The following is a 21,749-nucleotide window of genomic DNA, read 5'->3' on the forward strand; positions in this document are numbered from 1 at the left end:
TGTGCTTTATTTCATTTAATACTCATGTCCCTATACAGCTGTCCTCTTGTTGCCACCTGCCTTCTGCAGACAAGTACATAACTTGTGGAAGGTTCTGACTCAGCTCTATTGACTAGAGGCCATGCCCAAGACCACTGTGCTATACAGCCTTCCAAAGTGGGGGTACTGTCTGGCCCCCTCCAGTGCTCACTTAGCTCACTTAGCCCTCCTGCTCCCCATACAGTCCTTGTAAAAGATTTTCCTTTGCACACGATTGTAACACACCCATGTCTCTGGGACAGGAAAGCAAAGGCAGCACATAAGAAGAGCCTCGCTGTGGGCCATTTCCTTGCTTGATAGCAAGGAAGGGGCCAGAGCAGGTTCTGTCTTCTCTCTTCCTTCCTGAGGCAAAAATGATGGTAGCTTGGGTCTATTCTGGCTCTGGAAAAATACCCTATGTTAGGTGCATTCAGGAAAATTCTTTATATTCCAACTTAATGGCATTGATGATTAGTCATGATGGTTATCAAGAAAATGTTAGGTTCAACATATCCAAAGTAAAAGTTAAAAGTATGAATTGAATTTAAAGTATTCCCTTTAAAAATATTACATTAAAAGAAAAAAAAAAAAAAAAACAAAACTTAGAAGCTTTGGAAACTCCAGGGTTCTTGATAGCAGAAAAGGTCCTATACTTAAGCAGTGGTTTCCAGACACCTAGATTTTGTGAATGAGGAAAACAAGAAATTATGGGTGAGATAATGAATATAGGTGTGAGTTAAGGTTAATTTTGCTAAGTAAAAGTGTTTAAAGAGAATAGCTACCATCTACTGGCATCTACCTTTAACGGAATTAAGAACACTTGCAGATTCAAAGAAGTGGCCACATCTTGGGTTCAGCTTTGCATTTTCACCAACCCTACCCAGGAACAAGTCACCAAGAGCTCTTCCCCAAGGTTCAGGTGGAATTCACTAAGCATGAATGTATATGTGGGTCATTCGCAGAGATGAGTCCCAGAAGTCTGACTTTAGTGCTACATGACTATTGTCATTATTGTTTTTATTCATGAAGGATTTTGGGGGAAAATCTTTAAGCTTGGATTACAACTGGCTAGAAAAGTAAGACTATCTTTTGCTTTAAAAAATTACCTGTTTCCCTGGTAAGGGGGGGTGTGCTATGTTGTAAAAGTACTTATATAAGCTCAATCCTGCTGGATCAGAAAGTTATCCTTTTCATAAAAGGGAAGTTATGAAAAATAAGAATTTTTAATGACTTACAAAGAATGCTTGACCAAGTAAATAAGGGAATGGCCATTTTTAAACTAAAAATTTATAGCAGAATTGGTTGAACCTCAAAGAGTAAAAAGACTTCAGTTAATATCTGGGTATTCCAGGCAAGTGAACATTCCTATGAACTTCTCCTAGCTGTCCCAGCTTCCTGCCTGCCTCCTGTGGGCTCGTATTCTCCACTTGCCATTGGGGACCATCTCTGGGGGTAGTTCTGCTGAATGCAAATCCTGGTACTGGGAGGTTCCCACTTTGACTAGATACAACTACCCTAGGCTAATAATCATGGCAGCCATCTGAGCCACAGAGTTTTCACCTGTCAAAAAGGACAATAGTAGTTACAACTCAGAATTAGTGAAGAGAGTCAATGAGCTGTCTCATCTAAACAACTCACTTCTACTACTACTACTACTATCACTAAATAATAATAATCAATAATAATAGCAATACAATTATTGTTACCATGGAACTGAGTACTTGAATTGGAGTCAGAAGACCTCAGTTGATATCTCAGCTCCACCATTAGTGATGTGCCATCAGCCAAGTCAATAAATTCCCTAATCCTCAGATACCCGTTTGTGAAACAGATCACAATATGTCCTGGGTCCATAATAGAAGCTCAACAAGTATTTCTTAGCTCTAATATATCCAGGATTAAAAATGTGGAATATCCAAAGTTGGCACAGTATGTAGAGAGAGCCTAAGATTTTACCTAGAAAGAGTTTTAGAGACCCACCCGCCAAAAACCCCTAAGAGGACCTTATGTCTTATATTTTTTCCTTTCTCCTGAAAGTGGAAGTCAGTTTCCCACTGCAGTTAATTAGGTATTCTTCATAAATTATTATTAATTATAGTTCACTCCATACCTGATGAAGAAAAGTGTAAGAGAAAATGACTAGGAAGTAGTGTTAGTTTGATAAGCTCAGTATGCTGTTTGTAATTATGTATCTCTCTCTTTCTCTCTCTCTCTCTCTCTCTCTCTCTCTCTCTCTCTCTCTCTCACACACACACACACACACACACGACACACACATAAGAGATATTAGTATCATACAAAAGGAGGTGATTATCTTCCTTCTTTAATTACTTGTCCAATCTCCTTTGGACTGGTTCATACTAGGTGACAATTTTAAGAAATATTACCAAACTGATGTGTGTTAAGTGGAAAAGGATGAAAGTAAAAGTCATATATAATGTAATGATGTTGAAAGAGATAGATTTAGGGCAAATATTAGAACTGCCTTCAAATATCTAAAGGGTAACATTAGAATTCAGAGAAAAATTATACTTGGGATACTAAGAAGGAGACCAATAGGTAAAGTAACATTACATTATGGCTCAATATGAAGAAAAGATGACAAACAGAAAAATGGAATTGGCTCTCTTAAGAAAAAGGAAGTCCCTTGAGATAGGAGGCATTCAGTAAGAGACCAGATGATTATTTGTCAGGATCTTTATAGAAGGGACTTCTACATTTATGGGGTGGGAGACTAGTACTTGGCCATAAGCTCGCTCTGATAACTATGAATATTGCCATGTGGCTACTATGTGCTAGTATCATAAAAGGGCTAGGTATACATTAATGTATAAGACAGGTGGTCCTTACCCTAGCAAAGCTTACAATCTGGAGAAACAGGTAATAAACAGAAATGCTATGAAGGAATCAGGATGAACTGACAGAGGATGTCAGAGGTGGCTCAGGAAGGTACATCTCAGGAGTTGATGTTGAAGCTGAGCTTAGTGGAAACCACATTTAAGTGATAAGAGATCATATCCTAGGCAGGAGGTGGTCCAAACTGAGATGAAGTTGGAGAGGCTTGCAGGACTTTGTGGACCATGTCAAGGATTTAGAGTTTTATTTTGAGATAGGAGGGTCTGAGCCAGGGAATGAAAAGACCCTTTTTATATTCACAAATTGATTTCAGAAAGGAGAGAGAGAACTAAAGAGAGGAGGCAGATGGGAAAGATAGAGGCCAGTTAGAAGGCTGGTGGAGAGACCCAGGCAAGAATTGATTCTGGGTAACAAAGGCGAGGCTCTACCTTCAGGTTATACTTTGAGGTAGAGGAGATAGGATTGGGTGATGTATTGGCTACAGGGGATAAAGGAAAGAAAAGATTCAAGTTACTATCTTCCTTGAGAATTTGGAGGATGGCAGACGCATTTATGTAGATCACAGAGACTAAAGTCAGGGAGAAGCTCAAGAGATCAGTGTTAGATATACTAAATTTAAGATGCTTGGGAGATAGCAAGTGAAATGTCAGTCTTTCAAGAAAACGGGTATCTGGAGGTCAAAGGAGATGATCAGGCCAGAGACAGAAACTCAAGAGCCTATAATTTGAATATAAAAACAGACTTGCAAAGATCATCTGCAGGAGTCTTATAAAGGACTTAAACACTAATGGTTATAACAGTTGCTTTACATGATTAAACAAACCTCTAGTGGAACTTTTTAGCAAGTCCTGTCTTTGGCACACCAAGAAAAATAATCATAAAGCAAATAAACAAACTAAAAAGAACCAGGTGTGGTTCTAATCAGCCAGAGAATCATCTGAAAATGTCCAAGTTTAGACAAATACTCAGTAGGAGGGAGTTGACAGTCCTGGGTCATCAGAGGATGCTATAATCACTGACCTAGTGGTGGCATTTATTCTCCAAGGGGGTCAGTGAGCAGGGGGCCAGTGAGCCCTGATCTTCAGCCACAGGAGCTGATAGATCCAGGGGAGCTACCACTGAATCATTGAATTATCTCTGGAAGTCTTGGAGGATTCATAATTTGTAAAGATTGGGTCTTGGATGTCTTCCTATACATTAGATATCAACGTATCCAAACTTGTGCTCTGAATAAGCATGATTATCACACATTTGCAGGAAAATTAAAGTTTGGAAAAAGTACCCCAGGGTCATATTTCAGATGGTTTTAGTTGGGTCTCGATTTACAAAATCCTAAGGACAGGATGTGGGCTTCAGCTGTCCACATTTACACTCTTGTCTTCAAATCCTTCAAAACCTTGCATCTGAGAAGGGTTGGATGAAATGACCCTGGGAGTCCCACCCAGCTTGTAATGGCATGCTTTGCTTCTCCTCCCCAAAGAAAGCTTCAATTTTAATGAGACCAGGCTGCTGGGCATCCCACTCCCCCCACCAGGGTGCCTCTGCTGGCTTCTTATGTGGGGCTGCTTGCTGATCTCCTTAACTTCTCTGCTAAGACCTGGTTGCTCTCAGTGCTCCCTATTTGTTCTTTAATATTTCATGTCTCACTGATGTCCCTTCATTCCTTCTTGGCTCCTAGCAGACAGTTCACTGCATGGTTTACTACTATTTTGTGTGTATTTGCCATCAATTGAATTATATAAAACATTTGGAAAAAAGAGTTGCTGACTTCAAGTCAACTCCCCAAAGTATTTATGAGCATCAATTAAGTTTTAAGCACTGTGCTAGGTACTTAGAAGGTACAAGTTATAATCCTTTAAGGAATGTACATTCTAACATCCAAGCAGAAGAGTGTCTCAATAATTCATGAAAGACTGAATTAAAATTTTTTTAAAAAAAGGGCTATGGAAATAAAAAAAAGAGAGAAGCTAATTCTGTGTTATTACTCTCCAATAATTATGATGAAATTAATTTTTCCCACATTTTTTATTGGGGCATTACCGTTCTATATAATGATGGGATTTGTTGTTACATATTTGTATGTGCACATAATATAATTCGGCCAATATCACTTCCCATCTATTGTCTTCTGATAGTAGGTGGAAATTAGAAAATCTTCAGGGATTTAATACCAGAAGCCCAGAGTTTGGGGAGTGTGGTGATCTCCTTTGGGAGGATGAGATTAAAACTGAATCCAAATCGTGGGCATCCTTGAATGTTATGGTAAGAAATCAACACTTTACCTAAAAGTAAGGGGATATAGAAGGTTTTTAAGCAGGAGGCCTCAGATCAGCAGCCCATTTGCACTCAGCAGAGAGCAAACAATGCAGACAGTTCTAAGTAAATATGTATCAATTAAATGAAAAATGTAAAGACTCCCATGAGAAGAATAGACAAGGTCAACAGTTTTAAACCCGTTAGAGATAGTGGGTGGCTTCAAAGCAAACAGGTCTCCGATGTAAACTTGGGGTTGGTAGTAAAAAAGGGATTGGATTCATTCTCTGAGATGCCAAAGGGCAGAATGAGATCAGGGTTATAAAGCCATAGGAACACAGGTTGCTCCTCAATATAATGGCCAAGTTGAGCTCTTTGACCATTGTTGCTTGAAAGGTGTCCATTTGGGGGGACACTGTTGGGGGGATAAGCATCAGGAATAACATGGAATGAATTCATGAGCAAGATAAAAAGTTGAGATCTGACCCGTGGTTCCCCACAGGACGGTCCAATGAGCTGGACTAATTTGTGATGAAGTTTTTACTCATCATTGGGGAAATAAAGAAAGATGAGCATTAGAAGTGAGTTTCCAGAAAGTTGAATGTTTGCATTTAAAGGACAGTCCTTTATGTACGATTGATTATTTCCTTCCTTCTTTTCAATGTTAACACATTCCTTCTCTTTATTAAATGAAGTTTATGTGAAATGCCAACTATCTCTACTCCATCTTATTTTTGACATGGGAAAATCTCTATCTACCCTAAGAAACAGAAGTGTAGCTAATGAAAAATGACGTTGAAGGACACTTCGGGGGTCTAGAAAGGGAGTCCATTTCCCACTGGATTAAAGGCACATCCTTCTTACTCTTCCTTCCCTGGGACTCAGGAGCTCAGGGGCTCAGGGTTCCCTCTTTCTAATGAAGGTCCAGTCACCTCTTTTCTCCCTTTATACCTCTTCCCAAGCTGAGCAGGCTTTGGCAGTCCCTCCCACATAGACCAGTGGAGGGTAAGGTTTTGCTGAAGGTCTTGAGAAGATATGCTACCTGGGTGTGATTTTTCTGCTCCTTGGTCATGGCCAAGCCAGGGTCATTGTTCTGGGCCTGGGGATCAGAGCATCAGTAAGAACAGAAGCTCATTCTCCCTCTTGAGGCTGATAAAAGGGTGATGGTGTCTAGGACACAAATGGGTGCTAGTGAACCTGGTCCTGAACTCTGGTCTTGTCCTAATCACTTCTCTTTTGAGAGATGATCTCAAAGGCCCCGTTCATCTTCAGTCCATCTGACATCATTGCTGTGTAAATCATGTGAGGTGAACTGACTGAGGAGCCACAGACTGGGTGGAAAACTGAGGGTCCATATCTTCTGCTGATCCAGTAGCTTAGGGTAGCAAGTAAAGCAGGAGAGGTTCAACCATGAACAAGCAGAAGGACACGAGGAGTTAGTGGGGTTATATCAGGAGACTCAATTAAAACGCAAACATTCCCAGGCCTTCTTAAGGAATACAGGTATGATAAAAGTTCCCTCCACCTGTGACATTCCAGATGGTGTCCCCTCTTGAGCATGCTGAAGGAACAGACGGTTCTGTGATATGCACAGAAAGAAAGCTGGATAGTGACTCAGCCAACAGATAGAGGCCTTGTCTTTGATTCGGACTCTACAAAACAACACAAAGGAACTGGATTTAAAAAAAAAAAGACAAAAAACATATATAGAGTACCTGAATTTCTCCTCTCTTGGTGGAGGTAAGAATCTGAAGGCCTCTAATCAAGTAATACGGCTGGCCATGCAACTAGCTAGAGTGATTGGTCACTGCATTTTATTCAGGACTTTCTTGGTTTCAACACTGAAAGTCCCATAATTTAGAAATGCCTTTAATTCCAACCAAACCAGGACAGTTGTTCCCCCGAACTGTAGCTTAGTTTTGCTGTTTGCTAAATGGGAATAATTACATACTCTGCCCAGCTATATGAAGGCCAAGGGTCAGATGAGAAGATGGATGGGAAAATCCTTTCAGGTGTATTCTGGGAAAATGCAGGTGGCTGGATTGGAAGCACCACTAAGACCCCTATTAAAGTTGGCACATGCTCTATCTAATACACCTTGCTGCTTTGTGGAACCCTAGTCATCTCATAGGCCTTGAATGCACATTGTACTCTACGAATCCTTTTGCAATGAACCAAAGCAGAATGGATCAAGCCTTCTTTCTGGTTCCACTGTACTTGAGCACCCTCTAACAGCAAACTTATCATTCCATTGCTTCTCTAACCAGACTGAGGTCTCTTTTTTTTGGGGGGGGGTGTAGGAACCCTGAATCCAATTCAATAGCTAATTCAGTAACTGCTTCATAAATGTTGAACGAGGAATAGTTTTTAATTCCTTACATCTACCAAAAGGGTTAGTTGAACTGCATATTAGTTTTGTATGTGTGAATACATATTTCTGGCCCTTTAACGTTCTTTAGGATTCTATGAATAAGAGCAGCTAATATAGCTCAGAGACCTGGATGGGGACATGAAGTCTGGCTCCCCCAGCAGGAATTTTGCAAACAGAAAGCCTTTCTAAGGCATATCTGATTCCTCAGCCCACCCCAATATAGAGAGAGGCAGGTGTCAATGGTTCAAATGCAACTCATAGTAAACCACATCTGGTTCCATAATGCAAAAGCATTTGTCACCAGCAGCAGGCATACAGCTCTGTGTCAGATACTTGACAAAAGCTAACAGAGGGAAGAGTGGAGGTCTCTGCACAATTAACAGAGGGAGAGGAAACACCATTCAGGATGAGAGCTAGCCTGCTGGTCCCATCTCAGACACCTCTGGTTCAATGAAAGGAAGAAAAGCTGGGCTAACCCTAAGGATGGGCAGATGTCAGCGTGGAGAGGCTGCTGGGCAGGCCAGCCAGAACACTATTTTCATATAGGCCTTAAAATACACAGGCTCTAGGGCTTGGGATATAGCTCAGTTGGTAGAGTGCTTGCCTTGCACGCATAAGGCCCTGGGTTCAATCCCCGGCACCACACACACACACACACACACACACACACACACACAAAATAAATACACAGCGTCATAATGCTAGAGAACTATCTCCTCCAGTGATAGAGAAAAACTCCAGAAGAAGAGAAGAAAACTGATCATCCAGGCCTCCTGCCCCTTGCTGGAGCTGGTATCTCTAGTCCTTCCATGTTCTCTCCTTCCCTCTTTCCATCACTACCTGCAGACTTTCATCTCTTGCTTCAACAGCTCCATGTGTATCTTTCTTTTATAGTGTAATTCTGTGAAAGCTTTTGTTTGAGGAAATGATTCCCTGCTGAAAACAATGATAACAAAGATAGAAAAAGAATGCATGAGTTATCTCCTCTTTACCCCTACTGTATGTATGCTTGCAGTAGCTTTTATCTGAAATAACCTCTCTTGCTCATAGATGTTCTCCTGACTGGTTAAGGATCTGTTCAAGGACACTAGCCTCTCTCAAGAAGATTTCGTAGAACTCTCATCCTGGAGAGGGGCAAGATATTGACCTAGGCCCTTTTTTTTCTACTGTGCCTCATTTGTTCATTTCTCTATTTTTATGGTATCCCTTTCTCTTTATAACAAGATTAGTTGTTACCGAACTGTATCTATCTTCTCTTCTTCTTCCTCCTCCTGCTCCTCCTCCTCCTCCTCCTTCTTCCTCTTCTTCTTTCTCTCTCTCTTTATCTCTCTCTCTATCTCTTTTGGTGCTGGGGATTGAACCCAGGGGCACTTAACCACTGAACCACATCCCCAGCCCTTTTATATATTTTGTTTAGAGACAGGGTCTCCCTAAGTTGCAGAGGCTGGCTTTGAACTTGTGATTCTCCTGCCTCAGCCTCCCAAGTTGCTGGGATTACAGGTTTGCATCATCACGTCTGGCTTCCTTCTTCTCTCTTAAAAAATTTTGGATGATTCACACAAAAATTACAATTCATAATTTCCTTGGAAAAATGAGAAGATCTGGCAATTTTCCCACATATCAATATTAGGCCAGAAGTCAGAGGAGGTTGTCCCCTTGTCCCCAATAGATGAGGCACCTACTCTTGCTACAAAGGCCTCATTACTTCCTGTGATCTCCCTGAGCCTCTGACAGCAAGGGGTGGTGGGTAAGTGCATAGAAACCGAACTGGGTTCCAGTTCTACCTCTGCCACTTACTAGTTATGTGACTTTAACAAGTCACTTAACCTGTCTGTGCCACTGATTTATTATCTAAAATATGAGAGTCTTAATAGCATCAACTTTATTCTTGTGAGGATTACATACATTAGGGAATGCATAGGTGGACTTACAGAAGGCTTGCCATCATTAGCAAATGTTATTTGCAAAACAATTAGGAGCTATCATTATTATTTGTCATAGTGCATTGTGGGTTTGTTTCTGAGTAGAGAAGTATTGTCTGTAGTCTTGACTCTACTAATGATGAAGAAACCACAGAGGGTTTACCTCTGCTCCATTTCACTAATTTACCTGGCTCCAGTGGGGGAAAGGTTATGGTCCCAGCACTAGAGATGAGTCTTGGTGGTAATGTGGTTATAATCCACTCATCTTTGCTTTCTTAGAGTACTTACTTTAGCAGTTTGAAAATACTATACTTGGAATGCAGGTAGAATTAAGTCACACGGTCATAAACTTTCATTAATGTTTACTAGCAATGGCCAAAGAGATGGATGGGTTGAAAGTCAGTTGGCTTAATTTATGTTGTATGAGCTATTTGGTGGACCAGTATTCCATGGTTCTCATGAATCAGACCTTGCAGACACCGCAAGGGATTTGACAATGTGCTTATCCAGTTACTGCATCCATGGAAGTTGGCCAGGTAGGAAGTGGTCCATGTGATAAGCAATCAGTCAATCAGTAGGGGTCTCCTTCATGCTCAGTTCTCCTCGAGGTTTTTCTGGGACAGTGGCCCCTTGCTTCACTGAACTATACCTGAAAATATTGGGGGAGGGAAGAAGGAAGCAATAGGAGCAAAGAAATAGGAGTGGGAAAATGCGGTGGGGTTGTAGGCAACGGAAAGACTGGCTTGACTTGTGCTAAGGACTTGTTTTTTTAAACATTTCTCCAGAGGAATAAAGTCATCTCGTGGGAATAGAGAATATGATTAAGAGGTCATTATGCTCTTTTCCTGCTAGATGTTTGCTCTGAGAAGGATGAATAATGTTTCTCAATTTCCCTGCCTGGCTTTCTTTGGTCTGGAGACTCTGCAGGCTAAACACCTCCACCTTTTAGGAGGAAGTTGTGTGCCTTTGGTTAAGGATTCACCTAGGCCTTTGTCTCTTTGTGCACGAGGAAGAGATGATCAAATATGATTATGGAGACCTGATCTTAGGCTGTGGGGCCATTCATAAGATGTTACTAGAACATGGTCCAGAGCTTCCCTGCAGGGGCTCAACTTGGGGCCACCTGTAATCCCTTCCTTACTGCCTGTCTTGTTTAGATACTGGAGCTTCCTACTTTCAGGCTTATGAATGAATACCATGTGGCTGTTAGCTGATCATCATTTTGTGCATAGACTATAAAAGGGAATAAAGCTTCATATCTGAACATCTCCCTCTTGGTATCTTGGAATTTCTGCCTCATTGCCACGAAGACAGGTTGAGTGTAGTCTGTCCCAGAGAAGCCAATCATATCTAATTTGAGTCAGAAACCCAAACAAACAGAATAGTTGTGAGTGTTGAGTACTGCAGAAAGGAAAAAGAAAAAGAAGAAAGAACTCCTCATGCACCGTGAACGCTTCATTATTGATTCACTTTATTCCTACTGCAAAACTTAGAGCAAGAGCTTGTCTGGAAGATGAGAAAACTAATCTTCGGAGATATTAAATCATGAAATTTAACACTTCTTGGACACTTGACTGTGTGCAAGGCACCGTGCTGAGCACTTTGTATCTTCTCATTTAATCACTGAACAACCATTGGGAAAATGCTAGCATTATCTCCAGTTTTTGTATTTGGGGAAACTAAAGCTTAGGGAGGTGAAGGAACTTATCTGAGAGACTTTTGCTATGAACTGGCCACATGGGATTCATACTCAGCCTGACTTCAGACCCCTAGCCATCAGTGGCAGCCCATACTTCTTGCCTTTTCCCAACATCATGAGGCTTGTAAATGTGGGAGCAGGGTTTGAACTCAGGACTGATCAACACTAAAGCACATCTGTTTTCCAAGCCGACAGGCCCCAGGTGGCAGAGCTAGGATGCCAATCCAATCCTTTCCCTTCCTGGCGCTGCCTTAGAAAAGTCAAAAGACCCAGCATATCTGAAATAAAGTTGCTGATGAGAAGGGGAGTAAGGAAAGAGGGAGAGAGGGAGAGGGAGGTAGGGAGAGAGGGAGGAAGAGATGCTATTTTTGACAGAAACAGCCTCTTAAAAGAAAGCAACATACAATTTGTGTATCAGCAGGGAGAAGGCAGTGCCTTGGTGGGCAAATCACAGCCTGCATGCTGCTGTTCTCACCTAGGTAAAGGCCACTCATTTCCTGTGCTGTTCATCTCCCCAGTTCCATCCTTGCACCTTGCGCTTGCCACCTTCCTCCTCTCTGTCTCTCTCTAATGTGTTGCTTTGCTGTTGACGTGTTTCTCAGCTAGCTGTGATCAAAATGGAGCTCTAACAAGACCAGATGCACATTTGTCTTTGTGATTTTACCAGGATCCTGCAAAATAAATCAGCCCTGTGGAGCTCCAGCCTATCTAGTTCTTCAAGAGGGAGTGCTTGGGCTTCGGAGGCCACTTGGTGTCTCATGTCCCTGATGTTTTCCTTGGAAGCGTTAAAGAGGCCACCTTAGAAGGTGCAGAGGCAGTGATGGGTGCCTCCATTAAATCCCTTTGAGAATATGGACAGAGTACTGTCTCCCTGACTCTCAGTTTCCTAACCTATGAGAAGGAAGCAATAGAATAGAAAGCAAAAGGTGAGAAGATTCATGCTCGAACATCCACATGGTCCTGAGTGTATTGCCTAGCACATTTTAGGTGTGAAATGGACGTAAATCTCCCCTTCCCACCCCCAGTCTAAAATCATCTTCTTTTCATTGCTGAAAGGAATCAAGGGTGTATATAGTTTGGGAGTGCATAAAATTCCTGAGGGGTTTTCTTGGTTCAATCTGTCATGGATCAGCAAGAAAAGCTTCATACCTGCTGGAAGTACCCATTTCCATTTTTAGGTCCGTGGAATGACGTGAATCAGTGCTATGACCCTGATCCTGGAGGCCATGCTTGTGCCCCACAAATGTAGATGGTGCCAAATGGAAATGAGGATTCCCTAGGGAATTCAGGCAGAGCTTTCCTTCCTGGAATCTCAGGCTTCTTATTTCTGTTTTGGCTGGGTAGGTCTGCGTGCTATTGTGTGTGTGTGTGTGTGTGTGCACCTGCTGGAACTGGATACTAAATGATCATTATCTTCTGGGTAATCATTTCTTCCTCACACTTCCCTCCTTGTGTCCTTGAGAAGCCATTCTTGCCTAGTCGTTGAGAAGAATTCCTGGAATCAGGCTACCCAATTTGAAAATCCAGCTCAACTCATCTTGGAGGTGTTCTGTGACCTTCCTATGCCTCAGTTCCCTGAACTGTATGATGAGAACTTACTGTCACAGTTTTGTTGTCTAAATAAGATAATGCTCATCAAATTCTTCTTAGAAGTGCCTGGAATGGCCAATGCTCAATAAATATTAGCAATAAATCTTATCCTTAATACTATTAAAATGCTACATCAAGCCCTTGCCACCCCTCTGTCAGGCTTTCCTACTGGACCACTGCCCCAGTATCCTAGGAAGCTTTCTGGTTCTTCTCTATAATGCATCCCATGTGTCTTCACCTGAGAAAGCTGCTGTGTTGATGCTGCTCTTCGTTGGCAAAACTCCAGTCTACACACGCGCATACACGCACACACATTCTCTCTCTGCCCTCCTCCCTTCCTCTGCCCCTGTCTCCTAACCTCCCTCCCCATTTTTGTCTCTCTGCCTTTTTATCCTCCCCCCTATTCCCTCCCTCTCTTCCTTTTTCTCCAGCTCTTCTGAAAACGTGGGCAAATCCAGTCTCTTTGCTCAGAGGCCTCTGTCTCTGATCAGGCCTGACCTGGGTCAGAGAGTTCATGGGGTTACCATGACAACGAGCATCCCTGGCTACCCATCAGGAGGCAAGGACCAATTGAAAGGGACTGTCATTTTCCCTGGGACATACTGTATTTATCCTCAGCAGCAGGCTGTGCACCAGTACTGTGCAATGGGAAGAGAAGCTGTTTCTTGTGAGGGTGGGGGGGAGGGAGAAAATATTAGAGTTTTTTTTTATATGTTCTCTGTGGGGGAGGACCACATATTGTTCTCAGAGAGAGAGAGAGACATTTTATTTCTAATATAGCCAATGTGTGTGTGTGTGTGGGGCGGGTGAGGGGTGAGGGTGGGGCTCCTGTACATTTCTGATGAACACAGTTGGTTTTACAAAGGAGGAAAAATAAGTAATTTGGCTCCGAAGTGACTTTTGGGTAGGTCTAATGGGAGGAGAGGGATGTAAAATGAACTTTAATGAGTATCCTCTGTGACAGGCACTTTATGCTATTTTACCAAATTGTCAAAGCAACGGCACAGAATTATTATGATTCCAATTTTACGGATAAGAAAACAGAGGCTTATAAAGTTGTCGTTATTTAACCAGGGAGGTCATCCTGCTGGGCCCTGTACCTGGCTGGGGCTGTTCGAGTCCAGGGATTATGGTTTGGATACCACCCCACAGCTTCCCTGATACCTTCCCATCCTAGTCATTTTCTTTCTTTCTGAGGGCTTCCTGTTCTGTCTCCTCAGACCACTCACCCATCTCTCTTCCCTAAACTTTTCTATCCCTCTTTGCTAGAGCAGAACCCCCTGGGGGATGTTCCTGGGTCTCAACCTGGTCCCACAAAATCAAGTTGTTAGAGGAAATCTGAGGAATGAGGGACTAGACAGGGGCATTTTAAACCAGCTTCCTTAGGCACTGTTGATACCTACTGTGAAGCTGGGGGAGGGTTCTTTAGAGCAATGGATTGAGCACCTCCCAGAGTAGGAGTGGCACTTGCTTATTTATTTCCCAATTATTTTCTGGATCAATGTGATTCTCTAAGAGGAGAATAATCTACAGCCTTCTGTAGCACTCAGATCTGTGCTAGGCAAGGAAAAGATGTTCAGAGAAGGCCCACATGGCCAATCTGAAGATACACTTGTTTTCTGGTTTCAGTGTATGTGTGTGGTGGGGCAACTTGGAGACCCCCAAACCCTGAAAATGAGAACCCTCTCCTCAAAAGCCTTATGATATATCGATATATCATCCTTGAGTCATAGTCTAAACTTTCCTCCTCTCACTTTTTTTTTTTTTTTTTTTTTTTTTTTTTTAGCCAATGTCTGTATAGACAAGCAGTTCTTGGTAGAGGATTTCCGGTGTAGAGTTGTGTGCAGGAGAAAAATATATTCAGTTGGGAATGCCACTGAGGCTAAATGGTTGATGAGCATTTTTGAGCTGATATTATGTTTAGAAAAAGAACAAAACGAATACAGGTAAACACCATCAAAGCAGCTGGAGGTGGGAGAAGTTCATTGGCAGCTTGTATCATTCTTGCTACGATCCTAAGAAGCCTGACTCAGCAGTGGCAGCAGTCATTCTGTTTTGGAAGTAAAGTTCATATCTTCCCTTTTTCCGTCTTGGTCAGTAGCAGTTCATACTTAGTCAGTTCTTAGGCAACAAACATCCCAGAAAGTTTATGGAACAGACTCCTTTTCCAAACTTCCCAGCTTTAACATGAAGGCTATGACTGGTGATGAACATGAAGTCTATCACTTCTTCTGTCTGTCCTCATCTCATTATAACCCATGACCATGTTCATGAACCTCTATCAAGATGACTTCAGTTGCCTTCTAAATGACTTCTTTGCCTGTGACCCTCTCCTTTTCCTGATTCTCATTGCAAACCACTGCCATAGTATTATTTTTGGAAGCCTGCCTGATCATGGTTAATTCCTGACAGTCCCCTCAATGGCCTTTGCACCCAAACAAAAATGCAGAGGCGTTTGAGATCCTTCACCATAGGACTACAGCTAACCCCCTGTCCTTCCTAATGTACTCTCTCATCAATACAGATAAGCCAGCTGTTCCTGAACCTGAGCCCCATCTTTCCCACCTCTGCCTTTGCCCTCTTTGTTCCCTTCTCCCCACTTGCCATCTATCACAGTTCTTCAAGACCCATCTCAGATGTTACCTCTGCCATGAAACCTTTGCAAATCCTCCATTCTAATGTTGACACTTTTCATTTTGATAAAATGATGAGGATCTATGTAATTCTGCTCAGGAGCTGGATTCGACTATGCAAAGGGCTGGGGTTGCATTTCTCATAACCCCTCTTTGCAGTCTATGCACAGGGCTTTGTGTGGGGAAGTGTTCAGAGGTGAAGCTGTAAAGCTAAATGAAGAGCATAGGGAGTGGGTCTCAGACCTTCCTCAATGCCCAGGACCCATTAGGCTGAAGGGAGAAATTGCACTGTGCTCCTGTCCCCTTGGCCCATACGTCTGCCTTGGACAGGACACATGACAGAAGACAAACATGTCATGATCACAGAGACCAGAGAAGACTCCACATAACCACAGTCACAGTTAAAGACCAGACTTTGACCAATGTCATGATTAGGGTACAACTCTTTGTAAATCCACTGATGTCCTGGTGGATGGTTCTATGGACAATCATTAACTGAGACTTTAACTGAGGCCAGTTGGGTGTGGATACCTTCTTGGGTTGATAGAACATGGGCCATGCACCCTTACTTAGTAAATTTGAACACATGTCTCTCACTGAAGGACTTATTCATCATAATAAGAGACTTCAGTTGAGACCAGCAGATACATTTAATTGGCAACAAAGGGGCCGATAGATCATCATTAGTGGATTTACCAAAAGCCTTTCCCCAGTGACTGGCATTGGCCGCTCAGGTCTTTATCCACAACCTGATGGCTTCTGAAACACAACTTAACCCCTCGCCCAACCCCAAACATGCAGTGACGGCCAACAAACAGCATCTGCTTCCAAGAAACACCACCTGTCCAAATGGAAACTCAACAGCCAACACTTCACTTCATTTAGTATTTGTTTCCAGAGCAGAAGAGACAAAGAAAAACAATCATTCTGTCACTAACACAGCCTTTTAACACTCTCTGGGGACTGTGGTCTGGGTTCTGCCAAGTAGACCTGGCAAGTTTTAGAGGAACATTTGGGCCTTCGATATCAGTTTTCTGATCTTCTGAGGCAGAACGGGGTGGTCTGCTTTGGAACCTGGAGCTTGTTGAGGGCAGCCGGAAGGAAGAACACCTCCCAGGTGTGGTGAGGTCTGGCTTTTCAGAGAGCAAGCAGTAGAGAAGGAGGGCCAGGAAGGTCCTTTTTTGAGGCAAGCACAGGAAGTAAGCCTGGAGAACATCTGCCCGTGAGGCTGTAATAGCCCTGACTTTATTATAGAGTAGAAGAGAAGTTTGTCACAGTGCCTACAGCGTCCTGAGGCTCATTTCTAGAGCATAAACACTTCTAAATACCTTGCAGTGTTGTGAATGGCAGAACAGTATCTTAAAAGGCATTTTCTGTAATTCAAATCAATTGAAAAACAATATCAACTTCCTCTTCAAACCATTGTTAAGCATGCACCTCCTGTTCAATGGGACTAGAGTAAGTTTTGGTGGCTCCTTTACCTTTCTTCTTTCTTTCCAAAAAAATCCCTGCAAAATGTTTTCCTGGGATCAAATTAGTGCATGTAAGATTTCTGGAGTAGGCACACATGTACATAGCATTTGGTTTGTTAGGGGGTTTTTTTGTTGTTGTTGTTGTTATTTTTTTTTTTACTACATCTTGGTGAAATGGCACCATTTGGGGGTGAGGCAAAGGTATGATGGAAATCTGGCTGGTTGTGTGTGCGTGTGTGTGTGTATGTGTGTGTGTGTGTGTGTGTTCATTGTCACCATTATTTGATGGTATGTTTCATGGAACCTCTATACTATTGGTGGCTAAACAATGATCCCTTTTAATGCACATAAGAGAAATAAGATCCCATAGAGATGAGAGGGACTTTCCCAAGTCAGAAACTCAAGGCCCCCTCGGATGGGTGCTCCACTTCTATTTTTCAGTCAGGAGTTATAATGGCCCCATGGCTGTCATCAGTTTTGCCACTGGAGAAAAGAGGAGCACTGGGAGAGGTCTGAAAACGTGACCATCCGTCAGATATCTTGACTCGCCAATTGTTCATCAGTGATCTGTAATTGGAACATGGTTCTTTCCATTTCTCTCTCTCTTGTTCTGTCTCATAATCAATAACTGGCTCACTGTGTCTTTTACGGGGATTGTAAGAAAAATAATTACAGTTTTCTTTTATAGTTGAATTATTTACAGTGTTTACCCCAGGAAGAATTCTTGCACATGGAAAACCCATAAAAGCTGTGTTTGGTGTCTAAAAGTGCGTGTCTATCATCTTGAGCTTTCAGAGCTGTGAGTGGGCTTCTTTGCACTTTTGAGTTGATGGTTATGATTTGTTCCATGTGAATGGGTACAGAGAACCTGGCCCTAGTCCAGTTTCCTGTTTTAATGGTGCTGTAAGTCAGAAAGCTCAGCACAACTTTACAGTAAGGTGTGGCCATGAACTCTGGAATCAGATGCTTGACTTTGACATCTGGCTCCTTCATTATCAGCTGTGTCAATCTGGTCAAGTATCTTAAAACTGTCCCTCTGTTTGCTCATCGGTAAAATGGGGACAATGATACTGCATAGAGATGTTTCTGAACTTCTGAGGCAGAGTGGGGTGATCTGTTTTGGAACCTGGAGCTTTTTCAGGGCAGCCAGAAGGAAGAATACCTCCACAGCCTGTGACACTTAGGGGCTCACTCAGTGATGTCTCACACCTGTGTGTGAGAGGGAGTTGTAGAAGTAGTCGGCTGTTTTCTTAACTTTAAAATGAAGTATTTATATCAAGTGATGTTCCTGACTTATAAAACTCCCAGTAATACTGCAGTATTATTACTATTCTTGGGCCTTTAGGAACTCATTCTGTACTTTGGGTCTTTATAGGGCCATGTCCTTTAAGTTTTCTCTATAAAAATCTCTTCCTTAAAAGACCCTGCTATTTGAATCCTCTTTAAACTTTGCCTAAATTTATACAGAGTCCTTAAAGTTCTTCCAGGAATAAAAGAAATGTCTGATTGACAAATACCAGGCTGTTCGGTTTCCCTTCATTGGGTAGCATTCAACCATGTCTACACTAAATTACATAAAATTCTTCAATGCATTTGCATTGCTCTTTAAATAATTACAAGAATCCTTTACAAAATTCTCTCCTACTTCATCCTCTATCCTCAGCTTAACATTTTCTCCCCCTATTTGCCTATGTTCTGGGAGCACTGTTCTTCCCTTGGTTTAGCAATTGAGCCATAACTTCTGGTCTTGGAGTTCGTGCATGCTGTCCTCTCTCTCAGGAAGCCCTTCCTACTTTCTCCTAGTCGACTCCTATTGATGTCAGACAGCCATTTGAAAAAAGCATTCTTGGTACAAACAGAGAAGTAAAAAATCATGCTCCATTTGTGTGTAATAAATCAAAGAGCATTCTGCTGTCATGTATAACTGATTAGAACACATAAATTAAAATTTAAAAACAAAAGCATCCTTGAAAAGTCTTCCCAGACAGACTCCACCCAGTCTATAGGCCAGATTGGTTTTTTTTTTTAAATATGTGGGTGTCTTTAAGATCTTCCCTTTGTATTTATATTTTTCTGCAGTTTCAAATGAATCAGCTGTTGATTTGCATGTACTTAACCTGATGGATACTCAGTTTTTAACTCTGAGGGTTTTTTCCATAAATTCTGGAAAATTCCTTTTAAATACTGCCTTATTTCTACTCTTTCCATTTGGAATACACAGCACATTGATTTTCTTTCATGTTTCTTAACTTTGTTGCTGTCATTTCTACTTTAAAAAAACTCTCTATGTGATATTCCATAGAATTTTCTCTGATTTTACCCCTAGTAGGCTAATTCTCTCTTAAGTTTTGTCCAATTTATGGGTTAGACCTTCCATTGGAAATTTCTTCCAAGTAAAAAATTTTATTCTGTAAATTCTAACTCAGATCTTATCATATATGTCTGATCTTTAATGACATTTTTTTTTCTTTAAAAATGCCTTTTATGCCTTTAGTAGTACTGCTGATTCTTGCACATGTAGAGTATCACATAATGTAAAACTTTGCCCTGCTTAGGGTAGTCGCAGAATAAATAACTCATGGTTTTGATTTCTTTTCCTTTTGGCCCTAAAGTTTTCCTAACTTGTGTTTTATCCAGGTGTTTTTTAGTGAGAGTTTTGTTATGCCACATTGCTGGGAATATATGTCCTTTTAGGGCCACTTTTATAGATGATCCTAGTGTCTCTCATGATGTCATTAAACATTAAGCAGTAACCATCTGTTTAATGACTGTCTCTCTTGCACTATGTAGTTCCATGGGGACAGGGACTAAGTCTGGCTCACGACTGTAGCTCCAGCTACTATCCTATTGCCTAGAACAATGTGGTGGCACCATATTACTGAAATGAATGAAGTGGAGGTAGAGTGGCCCTGGATGTCATGTCAAGGAGGGTAAAGAACACCTCTGGGTCCTTTTGCATCTTTTGTTAAACTTTTCCACTCTTTCTGGAATGCTATCCTTCCCTTGAATGACTGAATCCCTCTGTGATGACTTAGTTTCTCATAGGTGACTTCACACTGTCCTTTCAATTCCCGTCTACATACACTTTCCTGTTTGAACTCATAACCATTGTGGACTAAGGAGATCATCCTCTCTTTACAGATGAGGAAACTCAGGGCTGAGAGATGAAATGTCTTACTTCCTGCAAGACAATCAATAGTAAATTTAAGAATTCAATCTGGTTCCTCAGACGCTAAGTGTACAGGATTCTTCCTCAACTGTTTGGAATGAATATCAAACTCCTTTATGTGAACATAAAATCCTTTTTGCTGAAGAAACTAATGTCCAGGTAGGCAGTCATGCTGTTATTAATTTGGTGCTATTCATTAGGTGGTACCTCAATTTCCATGGCCACAATCTCAAGACACAAACTACTGGACTTTTCATTTGGACAGTGTGTTTGTTTCTTTCCAGACAAATATTACAAACCATCTCCTGTCAGAGAATCCAGGTTGCTGGAGAGCCCTGTTCATGGCCTAGTTAGATGCAGGGGTATCTGGTCACGGATGGAGTGTCACATATCACATGACAAAAGCACAGGGTTCATGGGCAGTCAACACACTTGGAGGGGTGAGGTGAGGCGTGGGGAAGAACATATGGGCAGTGACAGTCATAGCAAGCTGAGGCCCCCAGGTCAATTTCCAACCTCAGGGCTGAAGATCTTAGGTGGCTGGAATCTTCCATGCCCACAGGTGTTGAAGGAGAGCTGGCTTGACAGCTTGCACTGGGCATTGGAGCCATGTGGCAGACACAGAAGCCTCATTCCTGAGATAGGGAGGGAGAGGGAGTACGAAGGAAGCAGATCTTGGCTACTTACCTCAGGGCGGACCCCTTGGGTGTCGCAATGCCATAGCCTTTGGAATCCAAGTTACCTCCCACTTTCATGGTGTCACAGGGTTTCCGCTGCTCAATGTACTCATTCATGGTGGACTCCAGGAGGTAGGCATATTTGCCCTTGGACTTCCTCACTCGGATCATCCCTTCCTCCGTGGTCCGCACAAAAACGGATGGTTCTGCTGATTTCATGTATGTCCACATCTTCTCGAACACGGCAATTTTAGACCTCTGGTGGGGAGGGGACAGGAACAAAGCCAGAATTAGGTGCTAGCTGCACTTGGAGGGGGGTCGGCACACATATTGATGAAGAACTGAGTGTGGTTTGATCACACATTCATGAGCCAGATTAGCTCTGGAAGAAACAAATTATGAGTGATTGCAAAATAAGAGGTACTAATTAGTACCAGTAGGTTCCAAAGTACAAATATCTTACAAATACAGAATGAACAGCGTAGCTCAGAATCTTTTAATTACTTTGGAGTAATTATATTTTTCTTAAATATGGGGAGAGTTAAGCACCTGGGTCCCTCTCTGGCTTTTAAAGACACTATAGAGCCCATCTGTTATTGAGTAAGGCTACATTTACACTGTCCAGAAGAAGCAGAGAGTGGAATATCAGTGCAATCTGCTTTTTTTCCCCCCAAGTGCTGTCTTCTAATAATGAAATAAAGTTGTAGTCGTTTTATATTGCAAGACCTGACCTCAGAATGTAAATTGTTCCCTGATACAGTGATTAGTTTGGGACCCATTTACCTTTCAAAAGGCTTTGAATCTAGACAAACTGTTTTCCTCATCTCCTCTAACTCTCCTTGGGCCTTCTTTCCTTTGGGATTTTACTTGGAATGTTTACTCCACTTGGTAACTAGTTCTGTCCAGCCACATCCTCCTTCTCATTTCATAGTGAATCCTGTGTATTTAGTGACCACCTTGGCTCCAAGGGAAATAGCTCTTAACCTCTGGTGGGTACCAGTATCACATACAGAGATTGCAAAAATGCAGGTCCCCATCCTCAATGAGAGATGCTGCTCAGCAAAAGTCTTCCCAGTGGTCCTGATCTGT

At 42.1% G+C, this 21,749-nt stretch overlaps 1 protein-coding gene across 2 annotated transcripts in view; it reads right to left on the reverse strand.

Annotated features, from left to right (window-relative positions):
• Nucleotides 1-21,749, reverse strand: part of GRIA1 (glutamate ionotropic receptor AMPA type subunit 1) — a 301,467-nt gene that overhangs the window by 17,613 nt on the left and 262,105 nt on the right. For both annotated transcript variants that reach the window (XM_081305244.1, XM_081305245.1), the window contains exon 13: nucleotides 20,671-20,918. In XM_081305244.1, the coding sequence (XP_081161370.1) occupies nucleotides 20,671-20,918 (248 nt within the window). The remainder of the gene's footprint in view (nucleotides 1-20,670; nucleotides 20,919-21,749) is intronic.

The sequence above is a fragment of the Spermophilus citellus genome (genome assembly GCF_964194105.1).
Source record: "Spermophilus citellus genome assembly, chromosome: 1".
Classification (NCBI taxonomy): domain Eukaryota; kingdom Metazoa; phylum Chordata; class Mammalia; order Rodentia; family Sciuridae; genus Spermophilus; species Spermophilus citellus.